Source organism: Pelmatolapia mariae, linkage group LG10_11, assembly GCF_036321145.2.
Source record: "Pelmatolapia mariae isolate MD_Pm_ZW linkage group LG10_11, Pm_UMD_F_2, whole genome shotgun sequence".
In the NCBI taxonomy this organism is placed as follows: Eukaryota; Metazoa; Chordata; class Actinopteri; order Cichliformes; family Cichlidae; genus Pelmatolapia; species Pelmatolapia mariae.
In genome coordinates this window covers 61,346,962-61,373,038 of record NC_086236.1, presented here as the reverse complement: position 1 = coordinate 61,373,038, position 26,077 = coordinate 61,346,962, and the positions used below count along the sequence as shown (strand labels likewise).

General features: G+C 40.9%; 1 protein-coding gene across 1 annotated transcript; it reads left to right on the top strand.

The window, feature by feature from the left end:
- The first annotated feature begins 360 nt into the window (after positions 1 to 360).
- On the top strand, positions 361 to 25,082 carry LOC134635487 (carcinoembryonic antigen-related cell adhesion molecule 5-like). Its single transcript, XM_063484868.1, has 4 exons — positions 361 to 697; positions 23,756 to 24,034; positions 24,438 to 24,704; positions 24,997 to 25,082. The coding sequence occupies exons 1-4, from the start codon at positions 361 to 363 to the stop codon at positions 25,080 to 25,082; spliced, it is 969 nt and encodes a 322-aa protein (XP_063340938.1).
- Positions 25,083 to 26,077: the final 995 nt, after the last annotated feature.

Below are 26,077 nucleotides of genomic sequence, written 5' to 3'. Positions count from 1 at the left end.
CCTGTCGCCTCATGTCTCCTCTCTTCTCCAAATACATCTGAGGATGACTGACATCTTTTTTAAGCTTTTTTCATTTGGAGGGCAGAGGAGACAGGTAGACACAAATTAGAAAAAGAAGAAAAACCTTTGGTCAGGTCATTTCCTTATTGTTAAGTTTCATTTGTGTCTCCTTTTTGCTCCTTGTGTCTGGATTTCTGTGTGCCTTCATCTGTCAGTGTCACCTCAATGTTTTTTAGTGGTTTATTCTTGTTTTTTGCTGGTGAACTTCAGATTAAACACTTACAGAAATAATTACACCTGATTACTTTCTTTTGTCAAATGCACTGTTTTAATTCTTTTTTTTTTTTTTTCAAATCAAATATGTCTCCTTCAGGTTTAATTAAAGGAGCTGGTTTGTTGCCTGATGGTCCTCTGAATGCAGCTGTAGGAGAGACAGTGATGTTCACTACAACACTGACTCCAACAGAAACACCGTTTCAGGCTGTGGTCTGGACTTTTGATGACTCTAAGAATATAATAAGCTCAAGTACTGCAAACATAACTGGACCAGAGTATGAAGGCAGGATCACACTCTTCTCATCTACTGGATCTTTGGAGCTCAGAAGTCTGACTCCAGATGACAGTGGGTCATACTCAGTTAGCATTTTCCCAGCTGGTGCTTTTGCGCAGAATGGACGTACTACTCTGGCGATATACGGTGAGCAAGTTTTGAAATCTGACAGCATAATTGTTTTTGAAATACAAGTTTACGTTATATTAACATCATGTATACACATCTGTAATTATTAGTCCACTTTTATTACGCCAGTACTCACTGTAATCCAAAAATTCTGCCTTCCAATAATTTATTATGTGTGCCTATGCCAAGAGGCACACATATTACTATTCGTCGGATTTATTATTATGTGTGCCTATGCCAAGAGGCACACATATTACTATTCGTCGGATTTATTATTATTATTATTATTATTATTATTATTATTATTCTTCAGTTTCCGCCTGAAATTTTGCAGCGAATCTCGCCTCGCAGTTTTGAGACAAGCTTCATATATGTTACCTCATTTTGTGCGGCTGGATCAGGAATGGTGTGCTATGACTTTTGGTGTTTATGACTATTATAGTTTTTTAAATATTAATATTTTAGTGAAAATTTTCCCGCGCTTCTCTGCCAAACAGTTTTGACAATAGGGTTACATATGTTAGATCATTTTGTGCGGCTGGAGCTGGACTAGTATGGTATACACTTTTGGTGTTTATGACTTTTATAGTTTTTTAAATATTAATATTTTAGTGCAAATTTAGAAAGATTCTTCTTTTGGCGCCATAGAAACAGACTTCATTTGTGGTGTGTTGGCTCCATCTTTTGGTCCCACTGATACAAATTTCAAACTTCATTTGTGGTGTGTTGGCTCTCTCTAGTGGTATGCCGGGAGTAGTACGGCCTGTCTACCCTTATTTGGATTACCGTAATGATGACAATATCAACGGTGCGCACAGCGTCGCTGCTTTCAGGAGCCATTGGAATTTTTAAGGTTGCGCAAATCATTCAATAGTTACGGTAATGCTTGGTGGAAAACTCAATATCCCACAATTCATAGCACGCCTCTGCCGAGTCAAACAATGGCGGCCATCACTTAGTTTTTATTTTCCTCTTAATACTGTTTCTAGGTCACAAAATAAACTTTTAAGATATTTTCAGGCGAGAATATAGGTGCGTAAACTTCAAATATCTGCTCATTTTGTCAAAACATCCCATATTAGCGACAATGTTCTGACGATGTCGTTTCTGCTTGAGGCTAGCTGGCTAGTGTGGCTAGCGCGGCTTTGCTAACAAGCTACAGCCGGCCTGGATGACAGTGAGAGCGGCTTACTCTGGTTTCACACCCGGTCCTTCGTAAAGTCTCGTGGTCACAGCTGGACTTATTTTAAATAAATAAATGATTTATTTATTTATTCATTTTAGTAACGGTATAAACAGTGAAAGGTGGTGGATTGGCCAGATGTAAACTTCAAATATGTGCTCGTGTTACCAAGACATCCCATATTAGCTCTGATGGTTTCGGTGCCTGCAAAGAGCTAGACAGCTAGCTAGCTAACTGGCTGTCTTTTTGACTCAGGGTCATAGCTGGACTTATTTTTCGTTTTTATGAGCCGATGAGGGTTTTTTTTTAGTAACGGTACAAACAGTGAAAGGCGGTGGATTGTCCAGATGCTGGTCGATGTGGAAAAAATAACTGAGTTGTTTGGTGGTCGCTGACGCGGAGCTACAACCGAGGGCAGCTATCCACCGGTGTGTGTCAGACAGAGCATGCAGGGAACGAGGCGGCGAGGCGACCGCCGATCAACCGGTGGTAGATCGTGGATCAGGGAAACCGAAGGCAGGAGAAGCACGCGGCTGCCGGTCAGAGCGTGAGGTGAACTGAATTTCAGGTAAGAAGTTATGAACTGCACTCTATTTGGGTCAGATATAAACCGAGTTTAGGTGTAGTTTGGTGGAAACCAGGAGATGACCTTACCGAATCATCAGAGCTGAACTGGTGATGGAGAAACAGGTTTACCTTTTTTTTAGGTGACATGAATGAGTTGAAGGGAAGTTATGAACTGTTTCTGAGAGAAATAAACACCAAGCTCCTTTTTTATTTAGCTGACAGCTGGTAACTGTGCAGGGGCGGATCTAGCAAAGCTTTTGCCAGGGGGCCAGGTAGGGCATCTTACAACCAAAGTTTGTATAATAATACACAAGATTGGCTGTAGACCATTGTTAATCATTCAGAACACTGTGTAAAAATAACAAAAAACAAAAAGTGAATGCAAAAGTGCATAAATATTTATTTTACGTGATTGATGTGTGTGGCGGGGCGTGGTCTGCAGTGCCGCTGCAGGGGAGGTGGACCCACCTGAGCGGCATCTGCAATCACGCCTCTCTGGCGTAGTCTGTGCTCTCTCGGCTGTTTTTTGGGTGTGTGTCAGGCTGTGAGTTGAAAAGCTACAGCCGGCTGTGTGGGTACACCAACCATGTGTGAAAAGTGGTCCATAACGTAATGCTTCAAAGCGTGTTCATGCAAACATTGTCGGGTCTGCCGTGGTACAATGGGACTTCTGCTCATGAAACTATGTGCACAGCGTCTGCAAATTGGGGCTGTACAAAGTCACTTCATCTTTACCCAAAATTGTAAGCTGTCATCTGTGAGGTGCGAGCGGTGTTTGTTTTTACCATAGTTCATGGTGGAGAATGGCTGCTCTGCTGAGTTTTGCTCTCTGTAGCTGTATGAATGGCAAACTACACTGTTTACCAGCGGCATAGGCACACTTAAAATTTCTTCTGAAATTTTCGCTTTCTAGTTATTATTATTATTATTCTTCAGTTTCCGCCTGAAATTTTGCAGCGAATCTCGCCTCGCAGTTTTGAGACAAGCTTCATATATGTTACCTCATTTTGTGCGGCTGGATCAGGAATGGTGTGCTATGACTTTTGGTGTTTATGACTATTATAGTTTTTTAAATATTAATATTTTAGTGAAAATTTTCCCGCGCTTCTCTGCCAAACAGTTTTGACAATAGGGTTACATATGTTAGATCATATTGTGCGGCTGGAGCTGGACTAGTATGGTATACACTTTTGGTGTTTATGACTTTTATAGTTTTTTAAATATTAATATTTTAGTGCAAATTTAGAAAGATTCTTCTTTTGGCGCCATAGAAACAGACTTCATTTGTGGTGTGTTGGCTCCATCTTTTGGTCCCACTGATACAAATTTCAAACTTCATTTGTGGTGTGTTGGCTCTCTCTAGTGGTATGCCGGGAGTAGTACGGCCTGTCTACCCTTATTTGGATTACCGTAATGATGACAATATCAACGGTGCGCACAGCGTCGCAGCTTTCAGGAGCCATTGGAATTTTTAAGGTTGCGCAAATCATTCAAAAGTTACGGTAATGCTTGGTGGAAAACTCAATATCCCACAATTCATAGCACGCCTCTGCCGAGTCAAACAATGGCGGCCATCACTTAGTTTTTATTATGTGTGCCTATGGCAAGAGGCACACATATTACTATTCGTCGGATTTATTATTATTATTATTATTATTCTTCAGTTTCCGCCTGAAATTTTGCAGTGAATCTCGCCTCGCAGTTTTGAGACAAGCTTCATATATGTTACCTCATTTTGTGCGGCTGGATCAGGAATGGTGTGCTATGACTTTTGGTGTTTATGACTATTATAGTTTTTTAAATATTAATATTTTAGTGAAAATTTTCCCGCGCTTCTCTGCCAAACAGTTTTGACAATAGGGTTACATATGTTAGATCATTTTGTGCGGCTGGAGCTGGACTAGTATGGTATACACTTTTGGTGTTTATGACTTTTATAGTTTTTTAAATATTAATATTTTAGTGCAAATTTAGAAAGATTCTTCTTTTGGCGCCATAGAAACAGACTTCATTTGTGGTGTGTTGGCTCCATCTTTTGGTTCCACTGATACAAATTTCAAACTTCATTTGTGGTGTGTTGGCTCTCTCTAGTGGTCTGCCGGGAGTAGTACGGCCTGTCTACCCTTATTTGGATTACCGTAATGATGACAATATCAACGGTGCGCACAGCGTCGCTGCTTTCAGGAGCCATTGGAATTTTTAAGGTTGCGCAAATCATTCAAAAGTTACGGTAATGCTTGGTGGAAAACTCAATATCCCACAATTCATAGCACGCCTCTGCCGAGTCAAACAATGGCGGCCATCACTTAGTTTTTATTTTCCTCTTAATACTGTTTCTAGGTCACAAAATAAACTTTTAAGATATTTTCAGGCGAGAATATAGGTGTGTAAACTTCAAATATCTGCTCGTTTTGTCAAAACATCCCATATTAGCAACCGTGTTCTGACGATGTCGTTTCTGCCTGAGGCTAGCTGGCTAGCTAGCTAGCTAGCGCGGCTTTGCTAACAAGCTACAGCCGGCCTGGATGACAGTGAGGGCGGCTTACTATCGTTTCACCCCCGGTCCTTCGCAATATCTCGTGGTCACAGCTGGACTTATTTTTCGTTTATATGGACTGATGACTTATTTATTTATTCATTTTAGTAACGGTACAAACAGTGAAAGGCGGTGGATTGTCCAGATGCTGGTCGATGTGGAAAAAATAACTGAGTTGTTTGGTAGTCGCTGACGCGGAGCTACAACCGAGGGCAGCTATCCACCGGTGTGTGTTACAAAGACATGCGGGGAACGAGACGAGGCGACCGCCGATCGACCGGTGGTAGATCGTGGATCAGGGAAACCGAAGGCAGGAGAAGCAGGCGGCTGCCGGTCGGAGCGTGAGGTGAACTGAATTTCAGGTAAGAAGTTATGAACTGCACTCTATTTGGGTCAGATATAAACCGAGTTTAGGTGTAGTTTATTTTCGTTGTGCTGACTTTTTACAATCAGTTATAATAACTCGTACTGCGTGCTAGCTAGCACGACGGAGTTTCTATACAGCTGTGTGCGCGCTAAGTTACTGATGTTGAACTTTATGACAGCCTCCCCTGTCATTCTCTCGCCTGTTCAAACTTCAGTCATGCAACTGATCAATGATCGGCTTTTCTCTCTTGTTTGTTTATCGCGCTAAACAACAGCAGCACGTTTAAGCTTGATCAGCTGTTGTTAGAATTCATTTGATTTTAATTTCTAGTATCAGCTGATGTTTGCTGGAGCCACAGCTGTAGAAGCGGCTGGTGGAAACCAGGAGATGACCTTACTGAATCATCAGAGCTGAACTGGTGATGGAGAAACAGGTTTACCTTTTTTTTAGGTGACATGAATGAGTTGAAGGGAAGTTATGAACTGTTTCTGAGAGAAATAAACACCAAGCTCCTTTTTTATTTAGCTGACAGCTGGTAACTGTGCAGGGGCGGATCTAGCAAAGCTTTTGCCAGGGGGCCAGGTAGGGCATCTTACAACCAAAGTTTGTATAATAATACACAAGATTGGCTGTAGACCATTGTTAATCATTCAGAACACTGTGTAAAAATAACAAAAAACAAAAAGTGAATGCAAAAGTGCATAAATATTTATTTTACGTGTTTGATGTGAGCTGAACTGGTGATGGAGAAGCAGGTTTACCCTTTAGGTGACATGAATTAGTTGAAGGGAAGTTATGAACTGTTTCTGAGAGACAAATAAACACCAAGCTCCTGTTTTTGTGTAGCTGACAGCTGGTAACTGTGCAGGGGCGGATCTAGCAAAGCTTTTGCCAGGGGGCCAGGTAGGGCATTAACAGGGAAAGGGGGACACAAAGATATACTTTTCTTTCTTACTCTCATATAAAATATTTAGCTTTTTATTAAATAGTTATCTGCATCTTACAACCAAAGTTTGTATAATAATACACAAGATTGGCTGTAGACCATTGTTAATCATTCAGAACACTGTAAAAAATAATAAAAAACAAAAAGTGAATGCAAAAGTGCATAAATATTTATTTTACGTGTTTGATGTGTGTGGCGGGGCGTGGTCTGCAGTGCCGCTGCAGTGGAGGTGGACCCACCTGAGCGGCACCTGCAATCACGCCTCTCGGGCGTAGTCTGTGCTGATTAGCAGCGGCATAGGCACACTTAAAATTTCTTCTGAAATTTTCGCTTTCTAGTTTTCCTCTTAATACTGTTTCTAGGTCACAAAATAAACTTTTAAGATATTTTCAGGCGAGAATATAGGTGTGTAAACTTCAAATATCTGCTCGTTTTGTCAAAACATCCCATATTAGCGACAATGTTCTGACGATGTCGTTTCTGCTTGAGGCTAGCTGGCTAGTGTGGCTAGCGCGGCTTTGCTAACAAGCTACAGCCGGCCTGGATGACAGTGAGAGCGGCTTACTCTGGTTTCACACCCGGTCCTTCGTAAAGTCTCGTGGTCACAGCTGGACTTATTTTAAATAAATAAATGATTTATTTATTTATTCATTTTAGTAACGGTATAAACAGTGAAAGGTGGTGGATTGGCCAGATGTAAACTTCAAATATGTGCTCGTGTTACCAAGACATCCCATATTAGCTCTGATGGTTTCGGTGCCTGCAAAGAGCTAGACAGCTAGCTAGCTAACTGGCTGTCTTTTTGACTCAGGGTCATAGCTGGACTTATTTTTCGTTTTTATGAGCCGATGAGGGTTTTTTTTTAGTAACGGTACAAACAGTGAAAGGCGGTGGATTGTCCAGATGCTGGTCGATGTGGAAAAAATAACTGAGTTGTTTGGTGGTCGCTGACGCGGAGCTACAACCGAGGGCAGCTATCCACCGGTGTGTGTCAGACAGAGCATGCAGGGAACGAGGCGGCGAGGCGACCGCCGATCAACCGGTGGTAGATCGTGGATCAGGGAAACCGAAGGCAGGAGAAGCAGGCGGCTGCCGGTCAGAGCGTGAGGTGAACTGAATTTCAGGTAAGAAGTTATGAACTGCACTCTATTTGGGTCAGATATAAACCGAGTTTAGGTGTAGTTTGGTGGAAACCAGGAGATGACCTTACCGAATCATCAGAGCTGAACTGGTGATGGAGAAACAGGTTTACCTTTTTTTTTAGGTGACATGAATGAGTTGAAGGGAAGTTATGAACTGTTTCTGAGAGAAATAAACACCAAGCTCCTTTTTTATTTAGCTGACAGCTGGTAACTGTGCAGGGGCGGATCTAGCAAAGCTTTTGCCAGGGGGCCAGGTAGGGCATCTTACAACCAAAGTTTGTATAATAATACACAAGATTGGCTGTAGACCATTGTTAATCATTCAGAACACTGTGTAAAAATAACAAAAAACAAAAAGTGAATGCAAAAGTGCATAAATATTTATTTTACGTGATTGATGTGTGTGGCGGGGCGTGGTCTGCAGTGCCGCTGCAGGGGAGGTGGACCCACCTGAGCGGCATCTGCAATCACGCCTCTCTGGCGTAGTCTGTGCTCTCTCGGCTGTTTTTTGGGTGTGTGTCAGGCTGTGAGTTGAAAAGCTACAGCCGGCTGTGTGGGTACACCAACCATGTGTGAAAAGTGGTCCATAACGTAATGCTTCAAAGCGTGTTCATGCAAACATTGTCGGGTCTGCCGTGGTACAATGGGACTTCTGCTCATGAAACTATGTGCACAGCGTCTGCAAATCGGGGCTGTACAAAGTCACTTCATCTTTACCCAAAATTGTAAGCTGTCATCTGTGAGGTGCGAGCGGTGTTTGTTTTTACCATAGTTCATGGTGGAGAATGGCTGCTCTGCTGAGTTTTGCTCTCTGTAGCTGTATGAATGGCAAACTACACTGTTTACCAGCGGCATAGGCACACTTAAAATTTCTTCTGAAATTTTCGCTTTCTAGTTATTATTATTATGTGTGCCTATGCCAAGAGGCACACATATTACTATTCGTCGGATTTATTATTATTATTATTATTATTATTATTCTTCAGTTTCCGCCTGAAATTTTGCAGCGAATCTCGCCTCGCAGTTTTGAGACAAGCTTCATATATGTTACCTCATTTTGTGCGGCTGGATCAGGAATGGTGTGCTATGACTTTTGGTGTTTATGACTATTATAGTTTTTTAAATATTAATATTTTAGTGAAAATTTTCCCGCGCTTCTCTGCCAAACAGTTTTGACAATAGGGTTACATATGTTAGATCATTTTGTGCGGCTGGAGCTGGACTAGTATGGTATACACTTTTGGTGTTTATGACTTTTATAGTTTTTTAAATATTAATATTTTAGTGCAAATTTAGAAAGATTCTTCTTTTGGCGCCATAGAAACAGACTTCATTTGTGGTGTGTTGGCTCCATCTTTTGGTCCCACTGATACAAATTTCAAACTTCATTTGTGGTGTGTTGGCTCTCTCTAGTGGTATGCCGGGAGTAGTACGGCCTGTCTACCCTTATTTGGATTACCGTAATGATGACAATATCAACGGTGCGCACAGCGTCGCTGCTTTCAGGAGCCATTGGAATTTTTAAGGTTGCGCAAATCATTCAAAAGTTACGGTAATGCTTGGTGGAAAACTCAATATCCCACAAACATAGCACGCCTCTGCCGAGTCAAACAATGGCGGCCATCACTTAGTTTTTATTTTCCTCTTAATACTGTTTCTAGGTCACAAAATAAACTTTTAAGATATTTTCAGGCGAGAATATAGGTGTGTAAACTTCAAATATCTGCTCATTTTGTCAAAACATCCCATATTAGCGACAATGTTCTGACGATGTCGTTTCTGCTTGAGGCTAGCTGGCTAGTGTGGCTAGCGCGGCTTTGCTAACAAGCTACAGCCGGCCTGGATGACAGTGAGAGCGGCTTACTCTGGTTTCACACCCGGTCCTTCGTAAAGTCTCGTGGTCACAGCTGGACTTATTTTAAATAAATAAATGATTTATTTATTTATTCATTTTAGTAACGGTATAAACAGTGAAAGGTGGTGGATTGGCCAGATGTAAACTTCAAATATGTGCTCGTGTTACCAAGACATCCCATATTAGCTCTGATGGTTTCGGTGCCTGCAAAGAGCTAGACAGCTAGCTAGCTAACTGGCTGTCTTTTTGACTCAGGGTCATAGCTGGACTTATTTTTCGTTTTTATGAGCCGATGAGGGGTTTTTTTTAGTAACGGTACAAACAGTGAAAGGCGGTGGATTGTCCAGATGCTGGTCGATGTGGAAAAAATAACTGAGTTGTTTGGTGGTCGCTGACGCGGAGCTACAACCGAGGGCAGCTATCCACCGGTGTGTGTCAGACAGAGCATGCAGGGAACGAGGCGGCGAGGCGACCGCCGATCAACCGGTGGTAGATCGTGGATCAGGGAAACCGAAGGCAGGAGAAGCAGGCGGCTGCCGGTCAGAGCGTGAGGTGAACTGAATTTCAGGTAAGAAGTTATGAACTGCACTCTATTTGGGTCAGATATAAACCGAGTTTAGGTGTAGTTTATTTCCGTTGTGCTGACTTTTTACAATCAGTTATAATAACTTGTACTGCGTGCTAGCTAGCACGACGGAGTTTCTATACAGCTGTGTGCGCGCTAAGTTACTGATGTTGAACTTTATGACAGCCTCCCCTGTCATTCTCTCGCCTGTTCAAACTTCAGTCATGAAACTGATCAATGATCGGCTTTTCTCTCTTGTTTGTTTATCGCGCTAAACAACAGCAGCACGTTTAAGCTTGATCAGCTGTTGTTAGAATTCATTTGATTTTAATTTCTAGTATCAGCTGATGTTTGCTGGAGCCACAGCTGTAGAAGCGGCTGGTGGAAACCAGGAGATGACCTTACCGAATCATCAGAGCTGAACTGGTGATGGAGAAACAGGTTTACCTTTTTTTTAGGTGACATGAATGAGTTGAAGGGAAGTTATGAACTGTTTCTGAGAGAAATAAACACCAAGCTCCTTTTTTATTTAGCTGACAGCTGGTAACTGTGCAGGGGCGGATCTAGCAAAGCTTTTGCCAGGGGGCCAGGTAGGGCATCTTACAACCAAAGTTTGTATAATAATACACAAGATTGTCTGTAGACCATTGTTAATCATTCAGAACACTGTGTAAAAATAACAAAAAACAAAAAGTGAATGCAAAAGTGCATAAATATTTATTTTACGTGATTGATGTGTGTGGCGGGGCGTGGTCTGCAGTGCCGCTGCAGGGGAGGTGGACCCACCTGAGCGGCATCTGCAATCACGCCTCTCTGGCGTAGTCTGTGCTCTCTCGGCTGTTTTTTGGGTGTGTGTCAGGCTGTGAGTTGAAAAGCTACAGCCGGCTGTGTGGGTACACCAACTATGTGTGAAAAGTGGTCCATAACGTAATGCTTCAAAGCGTGTTCATGCAAACATTGTCGGGTCTGCCGTGGTACAATGGGACTTCTGCTCATGAAACTATGTGCACAGCGTCTGCAAATCGGGGCTGTACAAAGTCACTTCATCTTTACCCAAAATTGTAAGCTGTCATCTGTGAGGTGCGAGCGGTGTTTGTTTTTACCATAGTTCATGGTGGAGAATGGCTGCTCTGCTGAGTTTTGCTCTCTGTAGCTGTATGAATGGCAAACTACACTGTTTACCAGCGGCATAGGCACACTTAAAATTTCTTCTGAAATTTTCGCTTTCTAGTTATGTGTGCCTATGCCAAGAGGCACACATATTACTATTCGTCGGATTTATTATTATTATTATTATTATTCTTCAGTTTCCGCCTGAAATTTTGCAGCGAATCTCGCCTCGCAGTTTTGAGACAAGCTTCATATATGTTACCTCATTTTGTGCGGCTGGATCAGGAATGGTGTGCTATGACTTTTGGTGTTTATGACTATTATAGTTTTTTAAATATTAATATTTTAGTGAAAATTTTCCCGCGCTTCTCTGCCAAACAGTTTTGACAATAGGGTTACATATGTTAGATCATTTTGTGCGGCTGGAGCTGGACTAGTATGGTATACACTTTTGGTGTTTATGACTTTTATAGTTTTTTAAATATTAATATTTTAGTGCAAATTTAGAAAGATTCTTCTTTTGGCGCCATAGAAACAGACTTCATTTGTGGTGTGTTGGCTCCATCTTTTGGTCCCACTGATACAAATTTCAAACTTCATTTGTGGTGTGTTGGCTCTCTCTAGTGGTATGCCGGGAGTAGTACGGCCTGTCTACCCTTATTTGGATTACCGTAATGATGACAATATCAACGGTGCGCACAGCGTCGCTGCTTTCAGGAGCCATTGGAATTTTTAAGGTTGCGCAAATCATTCAAAAGTTACGGTAATGCTTGGTGGAAAACTCAATATCCCACAATTCATAGCACGCCTCTGCCGAGTCAAACAATGGCGGCCATCACTTAGTTTTTATTTTCCTCTTAATACTGTTTCTAGGTCACAAAATAAACTTTTAAGATATTTTCAGGCGAGAATATAGGTGTGTAAACTTCAAATATCTGCTCATTTTGTCAAAACATCCCATATTAGCGACAATGTTCTGACGATGTCGTTTCTGCTTGAGGCTAGCTGGCTAGTGTGGCTAGCGCGGCTTTGCTAACAAGCTACAGCCGGCCTGGATGACAGTGAGAGCGGCTTACTCTGGTTTCACACCCGGTCCTTCGTAAAGTCTCGTGGTCACAGCTGGACTTATTTTAAATAAATAAATGATTTATTTATTTATTCATTTTAGTAACGGTATAAACAGTGAAAGGTGGTGGATTGGCCAGATGTAAACTTCAAATATGTGCTCGTGTTACCAAGACATCCCATATTAGCTCTGATGGTTTCGGTGCCTGCAAAGAGCTAGACAGCTAGCTAGCTAACTGGCTGTCTTTTTGACTCAGGGTCATAGCTGGACTTATTTTTCGTTTTTATGAGCCGATGAGGGTTTTTTTTTAGTAACGGTACAAACAGTGAAAGGCGGTGGATTGTCCAGATGCTGGTCGATGTGGAAAAAATAACTGAGTTGTTTGGTGGTCGCTGACGCGGAGCTACAACCGAGGGCAGCTATCCACCGGTGTGTGTCAGACAGAGCATGCAGGGAACGAGGCGGCGAGGCGACCGCCGATCAACCGGTGGTAGATCGTGGATCAGGGAAACCGAAGGCAGGAGAAGCAGACGGCTGCCGGTCAGAGCGTGAGGTGAACTGAATTTCAGGTAAGAAGTTATGAACTGCACTCTATTTGGGTCAGATATAAACCGAGTTTAGGTGTAGTTTGGTGGAAACCAGGAGATGACCTTACCGAATCATCAGAGCTGAACTGGTGATGGAGAAACAGGTTTACCTTTTTTTTAGGTGACATGAATGAGTTGAAGGGAAGTTATGAACTGTTTCTGAGAGAAATAAACACCAAGCTCCTTTTTTATTTAGCTGACAGCTGGTAACTGTGCAGGGGCGGATCTAGCAAAGCTTTTGCCAGGGGGCCAGGTAGGGCATCTTACAACCAAAGTTTGTATAATAATACACAAGATTGGCTGTAGACCATTGTTAATCATTCAGAACACTGTGTAAAAATAACAAAAAACAAAAAGTGAATGCAAAAGTGCATAAATATTTATTTTACGTGATTGATGTGTGTGGCGGGGCGTGGTCTGCAGTGCCGCTGCAGGGGAGGTGGACCCACCTGAGCGGCATCTGCAATCACGCCTCTCTGGCGTAGTCTGTGCTCTCTCGGCTGTTTTTTGGGTGTGTGTCAGGCTGTGAGTTGAAAAGCTACAGCCGGCTGTGTGGGTACACCAACCATGTGTGAAAAGTGGTCCATAACGTAATGCTTCAAAGCGTGTTCATGCAAACATTGTCGGGTCTGCCGTGGTACAATGGGACTTCTGCTCATGAAACTATGTGCACAGCGTCTGCAAATCGGGGCTGTACAAAGTCACTTCATCTTTACCCAAAATTGTAAGCTGTCATCTGTGAGGTGCGAGCGGTGTTTGTTTTTACCATAGTTCATGGTGGAGAATGGCTGCTCTGCTGAGTTTTGCTCTCTGTAGCTGTATGAATGGCAAACTACACTGTTTACCAGCGGCATAGGCACACTTAAAATTTCTTCTGAAATTTTCGCTTTCTAGTTGTGTGGATGCCCTAAAGGGCTTCCACACCATTGAGTTCCTGTTTCTCTTTATTCTTTATTGTGTGGATGCCCTAAAGGGCTTCCACACCATTGAGTTCCTGTTTCTCTTTATTCTTTATTATTCCTCTAGTTGCTTCCGTACACTTTTTGGCACTTAACTACTTCCTCAGTTTTCAGCCGATTTTCTCAGTTCAAACTCTGAACTGTTCTGCTCTTTCTGCTAATGATGGCTATGACTTTTGGTGTTTATTACTATTATACTTTTTAAAATATTACACTTTTTTCCTTTAATTTGTCCCATTGAAATGAATGGAAAACTTCAACAACTCTGCTAAAACTTGCTTGGTTTTGAAACTTAACTGCTTCCTCATACTTTCACCTAGAAACTCCATTCAAACTTTAAAATGTTCTCAGATTATTGGGCTATTCCTGTGTGATTCAGCTTTTTCAGATCTTCTACCGTTTTCATTTTATACCTCTTTAAGTTTTCAGTTGCAAAATTGTGATTTTTCAGAAAATACATGCGTTGCTATGGTTGCTATGCAATTAACTCAGAGTGAGTGCTGGTCTGTTCTGAATTTTCTCTTCATGTCTGAACAACTTCTTGCTACTCGCTCAATTTACACTCAACCCCCACAAATTATACATCAAAACGTAGGTATTTTTGCTGGCTTTCAGACAATGTTACTGTCTTTATTGTGAGATTTACCGTTTTTTCGCAATTCACCTCGAAGTGACACATGGTTAGGTTACTCCCCATTCAAAGTCTATAGGGAGGTTTTGAAATTCAGAGCTGAAATTCTGTAACAGGAGGCATTTTCAAATCGCCATATCTAATTAACAAAGCAAAGTTAGGACATGAGGCTTGTGCCAATATATCTTCAGACACTGCTGACACTGACAGTGGAAGCAGTTTTTACATTCATCTTACCGTTGAGCCATAAATTACGTTTGTTTGAGGGGTGGAAATCTGTCCTCCTCTCAGTTCTCACACTCTGAAAATGAAGCCGTTTCTTCTCTCGTCATATCTCCGCGACGGAGGTACAAAGAGCTATGAAAATCACAGTCAAAATACACCAAAGTCCGCTGATTCACCCAGTACAAGAATTATGCTGCTAGCCCTCCTAGTTTTTGAGTTACACGACGTTTTGTAACTCCAAAAAACGGCGCTTTTCGCCGCTCACCGCGATCTATTTTCTGACTGGTCATGTCGATGTTTTTCAGCCGCCCGCCCCCTTCCCAGGTGGCGCAATCAGTAATGACACGGCTCTGCACCTCAAAGGTTGTGGGTTCAATCCCACCTTGCTTCAACATTTATTTTCATTACAAATTTAAACACTATCACAGACCTGTCATTTATATTGATCATTTATTACAATTCTGCAAAGTTTTATCATTTTAGCAGCATTTCTAATATAGACCGAAATACATACAAGTACCCAGCCTAATGAAGCAGACAGAGGCAGTAGCTCTGATTGGTGAATTTGAGCAGAATCAGGTTGTTCTTTCATTTCATTTCTTTATTTATTTCACACATGGTTCATCGTGTTTCTTTTTCTACATACAGAACCTTCTGCCTCTTTTCAGCAGAAATTCTGCTCATTCACCTCTTTTCAGCGCAACGTTCTGCTTCTTTGCCACTTTTCAGCAGAAATTCTGCTCATTCACCTCTTTTCAGCGCAACGTTCTGCTTCTTTGCCTCTTTTCAGCAGAAATTCTGCTCATTCACCTCTTTTCAGCGCAACGTTCTGCTTCTTTGCCTCTTTTCTGCAGAAATTCTGCTGATTCATCTCTTTTCTGCAAAATTTTCAGCCTTTTCACCTTTTTCAATGCTTTCATCTTTTTCAAATCATAGAGTTCAAATCAAAATATAGTATTTTTACCAAAGCATTGTATTTGTACGGAGTACAGTATTTCTGCCAAATCATAGAATTACTGCAATTTCATAGTATTTTGAGGAATCCCTTTTGTTATAGTATTACTTCTAAGTCATAGTATTTCTGCTTTGTCATAGTATTTGTACTGAAACATTGTATTTCTGCCAAATCATAGTATTACTGCTATTTCACAGTATTTGAGTGAAATTACAGTGTTTCTGCAAAAACATTGTATTTCTGCTACTGTATTTCCGCTGTATTACGTAATGGCAAAGTAGGAGGCTAAGTGCATCAGTGTACATAGGTCATCTCTTGTGTTGGAGTGCCCTCTTGTGGCGCCTTTTGGGTAGTGCCTTACTAAATGTGAAAATGTGAACACTGCAAAGAAGTGGTATCAGACTGGTTTGTAGTGGAGGAATTTGTTGCCAGTTTCTTTCATCTTTAATCCGTATTCATGTTGTAATGTAGTAGTACCACAATATGGTAGAAACACTATGTTTTGGCACAAATACTTTGATTTGGTATACTTTAGCTTCTTCACCCCTTTTCAGCACAAATTCCAGCTTTTTTGGCTGTTTTCAGAAAAAAAAAACTCTTTTCAGCAGAAACTCTGCTGATTCATCTCTTTTCAGCGCAAGTTTCTGCTTCTTTGCTTCTTTTATGCAGAAATTCTGCTGATTCACCTCTTTTCTGCAAAATTTTCAGCCTTTTCACCTCTTATCAGCACAATTCTCAGCCGCTTCTGCTCATTCCACCATAATTGTCAGTCTTTCCATCTCTTTCCTTGTGAGAGTGAGTTTGGCACAGTGAGATGAGTCTCTACCTTGAGCGCAGGAGGGCTAGGTTCGAATCCTCCTCAGGGAGGCATTTGTTTTCACACCACCATAAACTTTTTGCAACTTTTCATCTTTTTCAGCTTTTCAGCAGACAGCTTCAGCGTTAAGGCATCCACACAGCATTTTCGCAGGAAATGCAAATTTTCTAGTTATTATTATTATTCTTCTTCAGTTTCCGCCTGAAATTTTGCAGCGAATCTCGCCTCGCAGTTTTGAGACAAGCTTCATATATGTTACCTCATTTTGTGCGGCTGGATCAGGAATGGTGTGCTATGACTTTTGGTGTTTATGACTATTATAGTTTTTTAAATATTAATATTTTAGTGAAAATTTTCCCGCGCTTCTCTGCCAAACAGTTTTGACAATAGGGTTACATATGTTAGATCATTTTGTGCGGCTGGAGCTGGACTAGTATGGTATACACTTTTGGTATTTATGACTTTTATAGTTTTTTAAATATTAATATTTTAGTGCAAATTTAGAAAGATTCTTCTTTTGGCGCCATAGAAACAGACTTCATTTGTGGTGTGTTGGCTCCATCTTTTGGTCCCACTGATACAAATTTCAAACTTCATTTGTGGTGTGTTGGCTCTCTCTAGTGGTATGCCGGGAGTAGTACGGCCTGTCTACCCTTATTTGGATTACCGTAATGATGACAATATCAACGGTGCGCACAGCGTCGCTGCTTTCAGGAGCCATTGGAATTTTTAAGGTTGCGCAAATCATTCAATAGTTACGGTAATGCTTGGTGGAAAACTCAATATCCCACAATTCATAGCACGCCTCTGCCGAGTCAAACAATGGCGGCCATCACTTAGTTTTTATTTTCCTCTTAATACTGTTTCTAGGTCACAAAATAAACTTTTAAGATATTTTCAGGCGAGAATATAGGTGTGTAAACTTCAAATATCTGCTCATTTTGTCAAAACATCCCATATTAGCGACAATGTTCTGACGATGTCGTTTCTGCTTGAGGCTAGCTGGCTAGTGTGGCTAGCGCGGCTTTGCTAACAAGCTACAGCCGGCCTGGATGACAGTGAGAGCGGCTTACTCTGGTTTCACACCCAGTCCTTCGTAAAGTCTCGTGGTCACAGCTGGACTTATTTTAAATAAATAAATGATTTATTTATTTATTCATTTTAGTAACGGTATAAACAGTGAAAGGTGGTGGATTGGCCAGATGTAAACTTCAAATATGTGCTCGTGTTACCAAGACATCCCATATTAGCTCTGATGGTTTCGGTGCCTGCAAAGAGCTAGACAGCTAGCTAGCTAACTGGCTGTCTTTTTGACTCAGGGTCATAGCTGGACTTATTTTTCGTTTTTATGAGCCGATGAGGGTTTTTTTTTAGTAACGGTACAAACAGTGAAAGGCGGTGGATTGTCCAGATGCTGGTCGATGTGGAAAAAATAACTGAGTTGTTTGGTGGTCGCTGACGCGGAGCTACAACCGAGGGCAGCTATCCACCGGTGTGTGTCAGACAGAGCATGCAGGGAACGAGGCGGCGAGGCGACCGCCGATCAACCGGTGGTAGATCGTGGATCAGGGAAACCGAAGGCAGGAGAAGCAGGCGGCTGCCGGTCAGAGCGTGAGGTGAACTGAATTTCAGGTAAGAAGTTATGAACTGCACTCTATTTGGGTCAGATATAAACCGAGTTTAGGTGTAGTTTGGTGGAAACCAGGAGATGACCTTACCGAATCATCAGAGCTGAACTGGTGATGGAGAAACAGGTTTACCTTTTTTTTAGGTGACATGAATGAGTTGAAGGGAAGTTATGAACTGTTTCTGAGAGAAATAAACACCAAGCTCCTTTTTTATTTAGCTGACAGCTGGTAACTGTGCAGGGGCGGATCTAGCAAAGCTTTTGCCAGGGGGCCAGGTAGGGCATCTTACAACCAAAGTTTGTATAATAATACACAAGATTGGCTGTAGACCATTGTTAATCATTCAGAACACTGTGTAAAAATAACAAAAAACAAAAAGTGAATGCAAAAGTGCATAAATATTTATTTTACGTGATTGATGTGTGTGGCGGGGCGTGGTCTGCAGTGCCGCTGCAGGGGAGGTGGACCCACCTGAGCGGCATCTGCAATCACGCCTCTCTGGCGTAGTCTGTGCTCTCTCGGCTGTTTTTTGGGTGTGTGTCAGGCTGTGAGTTGAAAAGCTACAGCCGGCTGTGTGGGTACACCAACCATGTGTGAAAAGTGGTCCATAACGTAATGCTTCAAAGCGTGTTCATGCAAACATTGTCGGGTCTGCCGTGGTACAATGGGACTTCTGCTCATGAAACTATGTGCACAGCGTCTGCAAATCGGGGCTGTACAAAGTCACTTCATCTTTACCCAAAATTGTAAGCTGTCATCTGTGAGGTGCGAGCGGTGTTTGTTTTTACCATAGTTCATGGTGGAGAATGGCTGCTCTGCTGAGTTTTGCTCTCTGTAGCTGTATGAATGGCAAACTACACTGTTTACCAGCGGCATAGGCACACTTAAAATTTCTTCTGAAATTTTCGCTTTCTAGTTTTATTATTAAGATTGTTATATTAAAGGTTTTACAAAGTCTGCTAAAAACACTGTGTGGCTGTAAGAAATTGAACATTTTATCTAAACATAGGATTGACTGACATAAAGAACAAGCTGTGGACCCAACTTTAAGGAAGTTTATTTTATAAATTCTATTAAGACTAGAACCAGTTTAACAGAGTAGATATTATCAATTATCAGAATTAAATTATTAAAAGTTATGACTGATTTACAGCAGTTTCTGATGATAATTATGTGTGCCTATGCCAAGAGGCACACATATTACTATTCGTCGGATTTATTATTGTGTGGATGCCTCAAGGCATCCACACTATTGTTTTCCTGTTTCTCTTTATTCTTTATCTTTATTCTTCTAGTTGCTCCGTTCTTTGCCGTTTAACTACTCCCTCAGTTTTCAGCCGATTTTCACCGTTCAAACTTTAAAAAATTCTGCTTTTTCTGCTAATGTGTGCTATGACTTTTGGTGCTCATAACTTCTATACTTTTTGAGATATTGAATTTTTTATGCAATATTTTTGCCCATTGAAATGAATGGAACACATTATCAATGTGGTCACTCATTTCTGCTCGCCGGGCTATGCTGTGTTTTAGCTCAGTGAGATGAGCAGCCGTTCTCAGACTGGGAGGCCCGGGTTCAAATCCCGCTTGTGGCAAAAAAAATTTCAGTTAACAGTTAAACTTTTTAAACTCAATTTCAGCTTTTTCACCCCTTTTCAGCAAAATTTTCAGTTTTTTTCACCACTTTTCAGCACAAATCCCAGCTTTTTCAACTATTTTCAGCAAAAACATCTTTTTTAACAGAATTCTGAAAAGAGTTCTGCACAACTCTTTTCAGCAGAAATTCTGCTGATTGAACACTTTTCAGCAGAATTTGCACCTCTTTTCAGCCCAAATTCTGCTTATTCACCTCTTCTGCAAAATTTTCAGCCTTTTCACCTCTTATCAGCACAAATCTCAGCTGTTTTCAGAAAATACACTTTTGAGCAGAAATTCTGCTGATTCATCTCTTTTCAGCGCAACTTTCTGCTTCTTTACCTCTTTTCAGCAGAAATTCTGCTGATTCACCTCTTTTCTGCAAAATTTTCAGCCTTTTCTCCTCTTATCAGCACAATTCTCAGCAGCTTCTTCTCATTTCAGCAGAATTGTCCGTCTCTCCACCTCTTCTTTTAGAGAATGAGTTTGGGACAGTGAGATGAGTAGCTGCTTTTACACTAGGAGGGCCAGGTTCAAATCCTGCTCAGGGCAATGTTTTTTTTCCACCACCATGCAACTTTTCAGCTTTTTCAGCTTTTTCAGCAGACAGCTTCAGCGTTAAGGCATCCACACAGCATTTTCGCAGGAAATGCAATTTTTTCTAGTTATGTGTGCCTATGCCAAGAGGCACACATATTACTATTCGTCGGATTTATTATTATTATTATTATTATTATTATTGTGTGGATGCCTCATGGCATCCACACTATTGTTTTCCTGTTTCTCTTTATTCTTTATCTTTATTATTCCTCTAGTTGCTCCGTTCTTTGCCGATTAACTACTCCCTCAGTTTTCAGCCGATTTTCTCAGTTCAAACTTTAAAAAATTCTGCTCTTTCTGCTAATGTGTGCTATGACTTTTGGTGCTCATAGCTTCTATACTTTTTGAGATATTGAATATTTTTTGCAATATTTTTGCCCATTGAAATGAATGGAACACATTATCAATGTGGTCACTTCTTTCTGCTCGCTGGGCTGAGCTGTGTTTTAGCTCAGTGAGATGAGCAGCCGTTCTCAGACTGGGAGGCCTGGGTTCAAATCCCGCTTATGGCAACATTTCTTTCAGTTAACAATTAAACTTGTTTAACTCTTTTTAACTCAATTTCAGCTTTTTCACCCCTTTTGAGCAAAATTTTCAGTTTTTTCACCACTTTTCAGCACAAATCCCAGCTTTTCAGCTATTTTCAGCAAAAACCTCTTTTCAGCAGAATTCTGAAAAGAGTTCTGCAGAACTCTTTTCAGCAGAAATTCTGCTGATTGAAGTCTTTAGCAGAATTTTCAGAATTTTCACCTCTTTTCAGCCTAAATTCTGCCTATTCACCTCCTCTGCAAAATTTTCAGCCTTTTCACCTCTTATTAGCACAAATCTCAGCTGTTTTCAGAAAAAAACTCTTTTGAGCAGAAATTCTGCTGATTCATCTCTTTTCAGCTCAACGTTCTGCTTCTTTACCTCTTTTCAGCAAAAATTCTGCTAATTCACTTCTTTTCTGCAAAATTTTCAGCCTTTTCTCCTCTTATCAGCACAATTCTCAGCAGCTTCTGCTCATTTCAGCAAAATTGTCCGTCTCTCCACCTCTTCTTTGTGAGAGTGAGTTTAGCTCAGCGAGATGAATAGCTACCTTGAGACCAGGCGGGCCAGGTTCGAATCCTGCTCAGTGCTATGTTTTTTTTCACCACCATACAACTTTTGCTACTTTTCATCTTTTTCAGCTAGTTTCAGCAGACAGCTTCAGCGTTAAGGCATCCACACAGCATTTTCGCAGGAAATGCAAATTTTTCTAGTTATTATTATTCTTCAGTTTCCGCCTGAAATTTTGCAGCGAATCTCGCCTCGCAGTTTTGAGACAAGCTTCATATATGTTACCTCATTTTGTGCGGCTGGATCAGGAATGGTGTGCTATGACTTTTGGTGTTTATGACTATTATAGTTTTTTAAATATTAATATTTTAGTGAAAATTTTCCCGCGCTTCTCTGCCAAACAGTTTTGACAATAGGGTTACATATGTTAGATCATTTTGTGCGGCTGGAGCTGGACTAGTATGGTATACACTTTTGGTGTTTATGACTTTTATAGTTTTTTAAATATTAATATTTTAGTGCAAATTTAGAAAGATTCTTCTTTTGGCGCCATAGAAACAGACTTCATTTGTGGTGTGTTGGCTCCATCTTTTGGTCCCACTGATACAAATTTCAAACTTCATTTGTGGTGTGTTGGCTCTCTCTAGTGGTATGCCGGGAGTAGTACGGCCTGTCTACCCTTATTTGGATTACCGTAATGATGACAATATCAACGGTGCGCACAGCGTCGCTGCTTTCAGGAGCCATTGGAATTTTTAAGGTTGCGCAAATCATTCAAAAGTTACGGTAATGCTTGGTGGAAAACTCAATATCCCACAATTCATAGCACGCCTCTGCCGAGTCAAACAATGGCGGCCATCACTTAGTTTTTATTTTCCTCTTAATACTGTTTCTAGGTCACAAAATAAACTTTTAAGATATTTTCAGGCGAGAATATAGGTGTGTAAACTTCAAATATCTGCTCATTTTGTCAAAACATCCCATATTAGCGACAATGTTCTGACGATGTCGTTTCTGCTTGAGGCTAGCTGGCTAGTGTGGCTAGCGCGGCTTTGCTAACAAGCTACAGCCGGCCTGGATGACAGTGAGAGCGGCTTACTCTGGTTTCACACCCGGTCCTTCGTAAAGTCTCGTGGTCACAGCTGGACTTATAAATGATTTATTTATTTATTCATTTTAGTAACGGTATAAACAGTGAAAGGTGGTGGATTGGCCAGATGTAAACTTCAAATATGTGCTCGTGTTACCAAGACATCCCATATTAGCTCTGATGGTTTCGGTGCCTGCAAAGAGCTAGACAGCTAGCTAGCTAACTGGCTGTCTTTTTGACTCAGGGTCATAGCTGGACTTATTTTTCGTTTTTATGAGCCGATGAGGGGTTTTTTTTAGTAACGGTACAAACAGTGAAAGGCGGTGGATTGTCCAGATGCTGGTCGATGTGGAAAAAATAACTGAGTTGTTTGGTGGTCGCTGACGCGGAGCTACAACCGAGGGCAGCTATCCACCGGTGTGTGTCAGACAGAGCATGCAGGGAACGAGGCGGCGAGGCGACCGCCGATCAACCGGTGGTAGATCGTGGATCAGGGAAACCGAAGGCAGGAGAAGCAGACGGCTGCCGGTCAGAGCGTGAGGTGAACTGAATTTCAGGTAAGAAGTTATGAACTGCACTCTATTTGGGTCAGATATAAACCGAGTTTAGGTGTAGTTTGGTGGAAACCAGGAGATGACCTTACCGAATCATCAGAGCTGAACTGGTGATGGAGAAACAGGTTTACCTTTTTTTTAGGTGACATGAATGAGTTGAAGGGAAGTTATGAACTGTTTCTGAGAGAAATAAACACCAAGCTCCTTTTTTATTTAGCTGACAGCTGGTAACTGTGCAGGGGCGGATCTAGCAAAGCTTTTGCCAGGGGGCCAGGTAGGGCATCTTACAACCAAAGTTTGTATAATAATACACAAGATTGGCTGTAGACCATTGTTAATCATTCAGAACACTGTGTAAAAATAACAAAAAACAAAAAGTGAATGCAAAAGTGCATAAATATTTATTTTACGTGATTGATGTGTGTGGCGGGGCGTGGTCTGCAGTGCCGCTGCAGGGGAGGTGGACCCACCTGAGCGGCATCTGCAATCACGCCTCTCTGGCGTAGTCTGTGCTCTCTCGGCTGTTTTTTGGGTGTGTGTCAGGCTGTGAGTTGAAAAGCTACAGCCGGCTGTGTGGGTACACCAACCACGTGTGAAAAGTGGTCCATAACGTAATGCTTCAAAGCGTGTTCATGCAAACATTGTCGGGTCTGCCGTGGTACAATGGGACTTCTGCTCATGAAACTATGTGCACAGCGTCTGCAAATTGGGGCTGTACAAAGTCACTTCATCTTTACCCAAAATTGTAAGCTGTCATCTGTGAGGTGCGAGCGGTGTTTGTTTTTACCATAGTTCATGGTGGAGAATGGCTGCTCTGCTGAGTTTTGCTCTCTGTAGCTGTATGAATGGCAAACTACACTGTTTACCAGCGGCATAGGCACACTTAAAATTTCTTCTGAAATTTTCGCTTTCTAGTTCTATTATGCTCTCTTTCTATGTTGAGTATATAGTATGATGGAAATCGTTGATTCCTCATGGATTAGTTGATGCCAACAATAAAACTATTTTGCTTTTCTTTCACAGAGAAAGTCTCCAATGTGTTGGTAACTTCCAGCAGCACAGACTTGGTTGAGTTCAATGATTCTGTCTCTCTGTCCTGCTCTGCCTCTGGATCCTCTCTCTCTTTCCTCTGGTTGAACGGCAGCTCTGAGGTTACAGCAAGTGACAGAGTTCAGCTCACTGATGGAGGCTCCAGTCTGACTATAATCACTGTGACCCGCTTTGACCAGGGACCATTCAGGTGTCGTGTGTCCAACCCTGTCAGTACTGGTACCAGTGATCCAGTAAACCTCTCCATCAACTGTGAGTTACTAAAGTAAATGCTCAATAATTTATCTGAAAACATCTGGATACAAACATCAGAGAGAGTTAAGAAAGAATATTAGATATATCTGAAACACAATTCTCAATTTAATGTAAATTTAAAAAAACCCAAAAAAACATTAGAGACTCCTGTCCCCTCCAACCCTGAACTGCATAAATGATTTAAAAAAAAGTTGATGGATGGAATTTATTTACTCTTTAACATGACCATAATTTACGCAACTATAAGGTTTTGTATTAATAAATACACTAGAATCTTTTTTTTTGTGGAGTAATGTAGTTGTGTGTAATAATTTATTAACCCCACTATAAGATCAACTGAATAGATTATATCTTGAAACCTAGATTTGAGATTATTTTTCTCTGTTCCCTCTACATTTAGATGGTCCAGAAAATATCAATTTGATCTTATCTCCATCACAAGGATACTTTGCTGTAGGGTCAAACATCAGCATCACCTGCTCAGTTGGATCCAGACCTCCTGCCCAGTTTAAGTGGTTTTTGAATGGAGATCAGCTGCCTGATACTGGATCAGAGCTCAGACTGATGAATGTTCAGATGAGTCAGAGTGGAAACTACAGCTGTCAGGCCTTTAACAGCAAAACTCTGATATCTCAAACATCTCAGCCTTCAGCCATCACTGTGCTGGGTAAGTGTAATTTATTAGTCATCAAATAATCTCAGGTAGATAAAATGTTGTAAAACACAGACATAAAATACCTTTAAAAAAAGAGCAATATTTACTATTTGCTTAACACGTGCCTATTATGATAATAATTACATTACATGCTATGATCTATACTAATATGACTAAACCTTTGATCACATGCAGGCTAAAGTGGCTGAAATGTGATTTGGTTTATCTGCAATTTGAACCTTTTTTAATGGTTTCAACCAGAGATCCTACATAATTTGATCTCTTCAGTTATCATTTGGTTTAGTCTCACGCTACTACTGCTTGTCCTCCTCATCCCATGTGGGACACAGGGCTTCCCATGATCTGTCATCTTGCCATGCCAGGGTTTAAGCTGCAAACATATCTAACACAATATAATACTTAATATATAATATTAAAATATAATATTAGGTATTGGCTAATATAACTTACATTTGGATATCAATTCTGTCAACAGAAACAATATGTCTATGTTTTAGCAGTGTGCCAAATATATACAGAGCTAGACTCATTTCTCCAGAAATGCTCTGGTTATGTGGATTATAATGATAATGTGTGATTAATACAAAATAAAAGTGTGTAGAATAAAAATAAATTTCCCAACTTGGCGTCCTGCAATTAGACACGTTTTTTGATGTGAAAGCACTCACCTCCTTCTTGCAAAGTTACAGACTTTCTTTACTCAATTAGAAGTACAAATACCTGTGTTTATAAAATTAAAAATCAAAGTCCTGTAAAAGTCAAAGTACTGAAATAACTTTTTTACTCAAGTAAACAAGAAAAGCTATAGGCTCTGAAATGTACTCTGAGCAAGAAAGTAAAAAGTAGCTCCTTGAAGGAAAATTCTAACCATTTTTGCACAAAGGTAACTGGATCTTGTGCTTTATAGAATAAAATAAAATAGAAAAGCCTTTATTGTCATTGTACATATACAACAAAATTGTGGGTACAATGAAATAATAATATATTAATAAAATAATAGTGGTACATTAGAATACAAATATCATGTTATGGAGGACACATCCAGTAAAAGGTAATAAAAAAAATAAATACTTTCTGTTGCCTACATTGTAGAGGATGACTTTGCCTCCACACTTAAATGGGAAAATTAGTACAGTCATTCATGAGATCAATCATGGACTTCAGCAGGTGGGGGAACCCTAACATATGTTTAGTGGCTCAACATTGGCGGGAAAAATCACCACTCACACAAATTTCTAATGTGAGGTTCAGTCGGTTTTCTTTGTGTACATGATGTGATCAGCTGACCTGCTGCTCTTTGTTTGAAAGTTAGAATTCAGTGAATGAATATAAGTATCATCATCTTCAATGTAAATTCATCTCTG

Excerpts from the sequence above, each read along its gene's own strand:
- LOC134635487 (XM_063484868.1), top strand. The coding sequence starts at position 361 with ATGTCTCCTTCAGGTTTAATTAAAGGAGCTGGTTTGTTGCCTGATGGT. Across the intron at positions 24,035-24,437 it reads AGTAAACCTCTCCATCAACT|ATGGTCCAGAAAATATCAAT; the intron begins GTGAGTTACTAA and ends CTCTACATTTAG. Across the intron at positions 24,705-24,996 it reads TTCAGCCATCACTGTGCTGG|TCTCACGCTACTACTGCTTG; the intron begins GTAAGTGTAATT and ends CATTTGGTTTAG.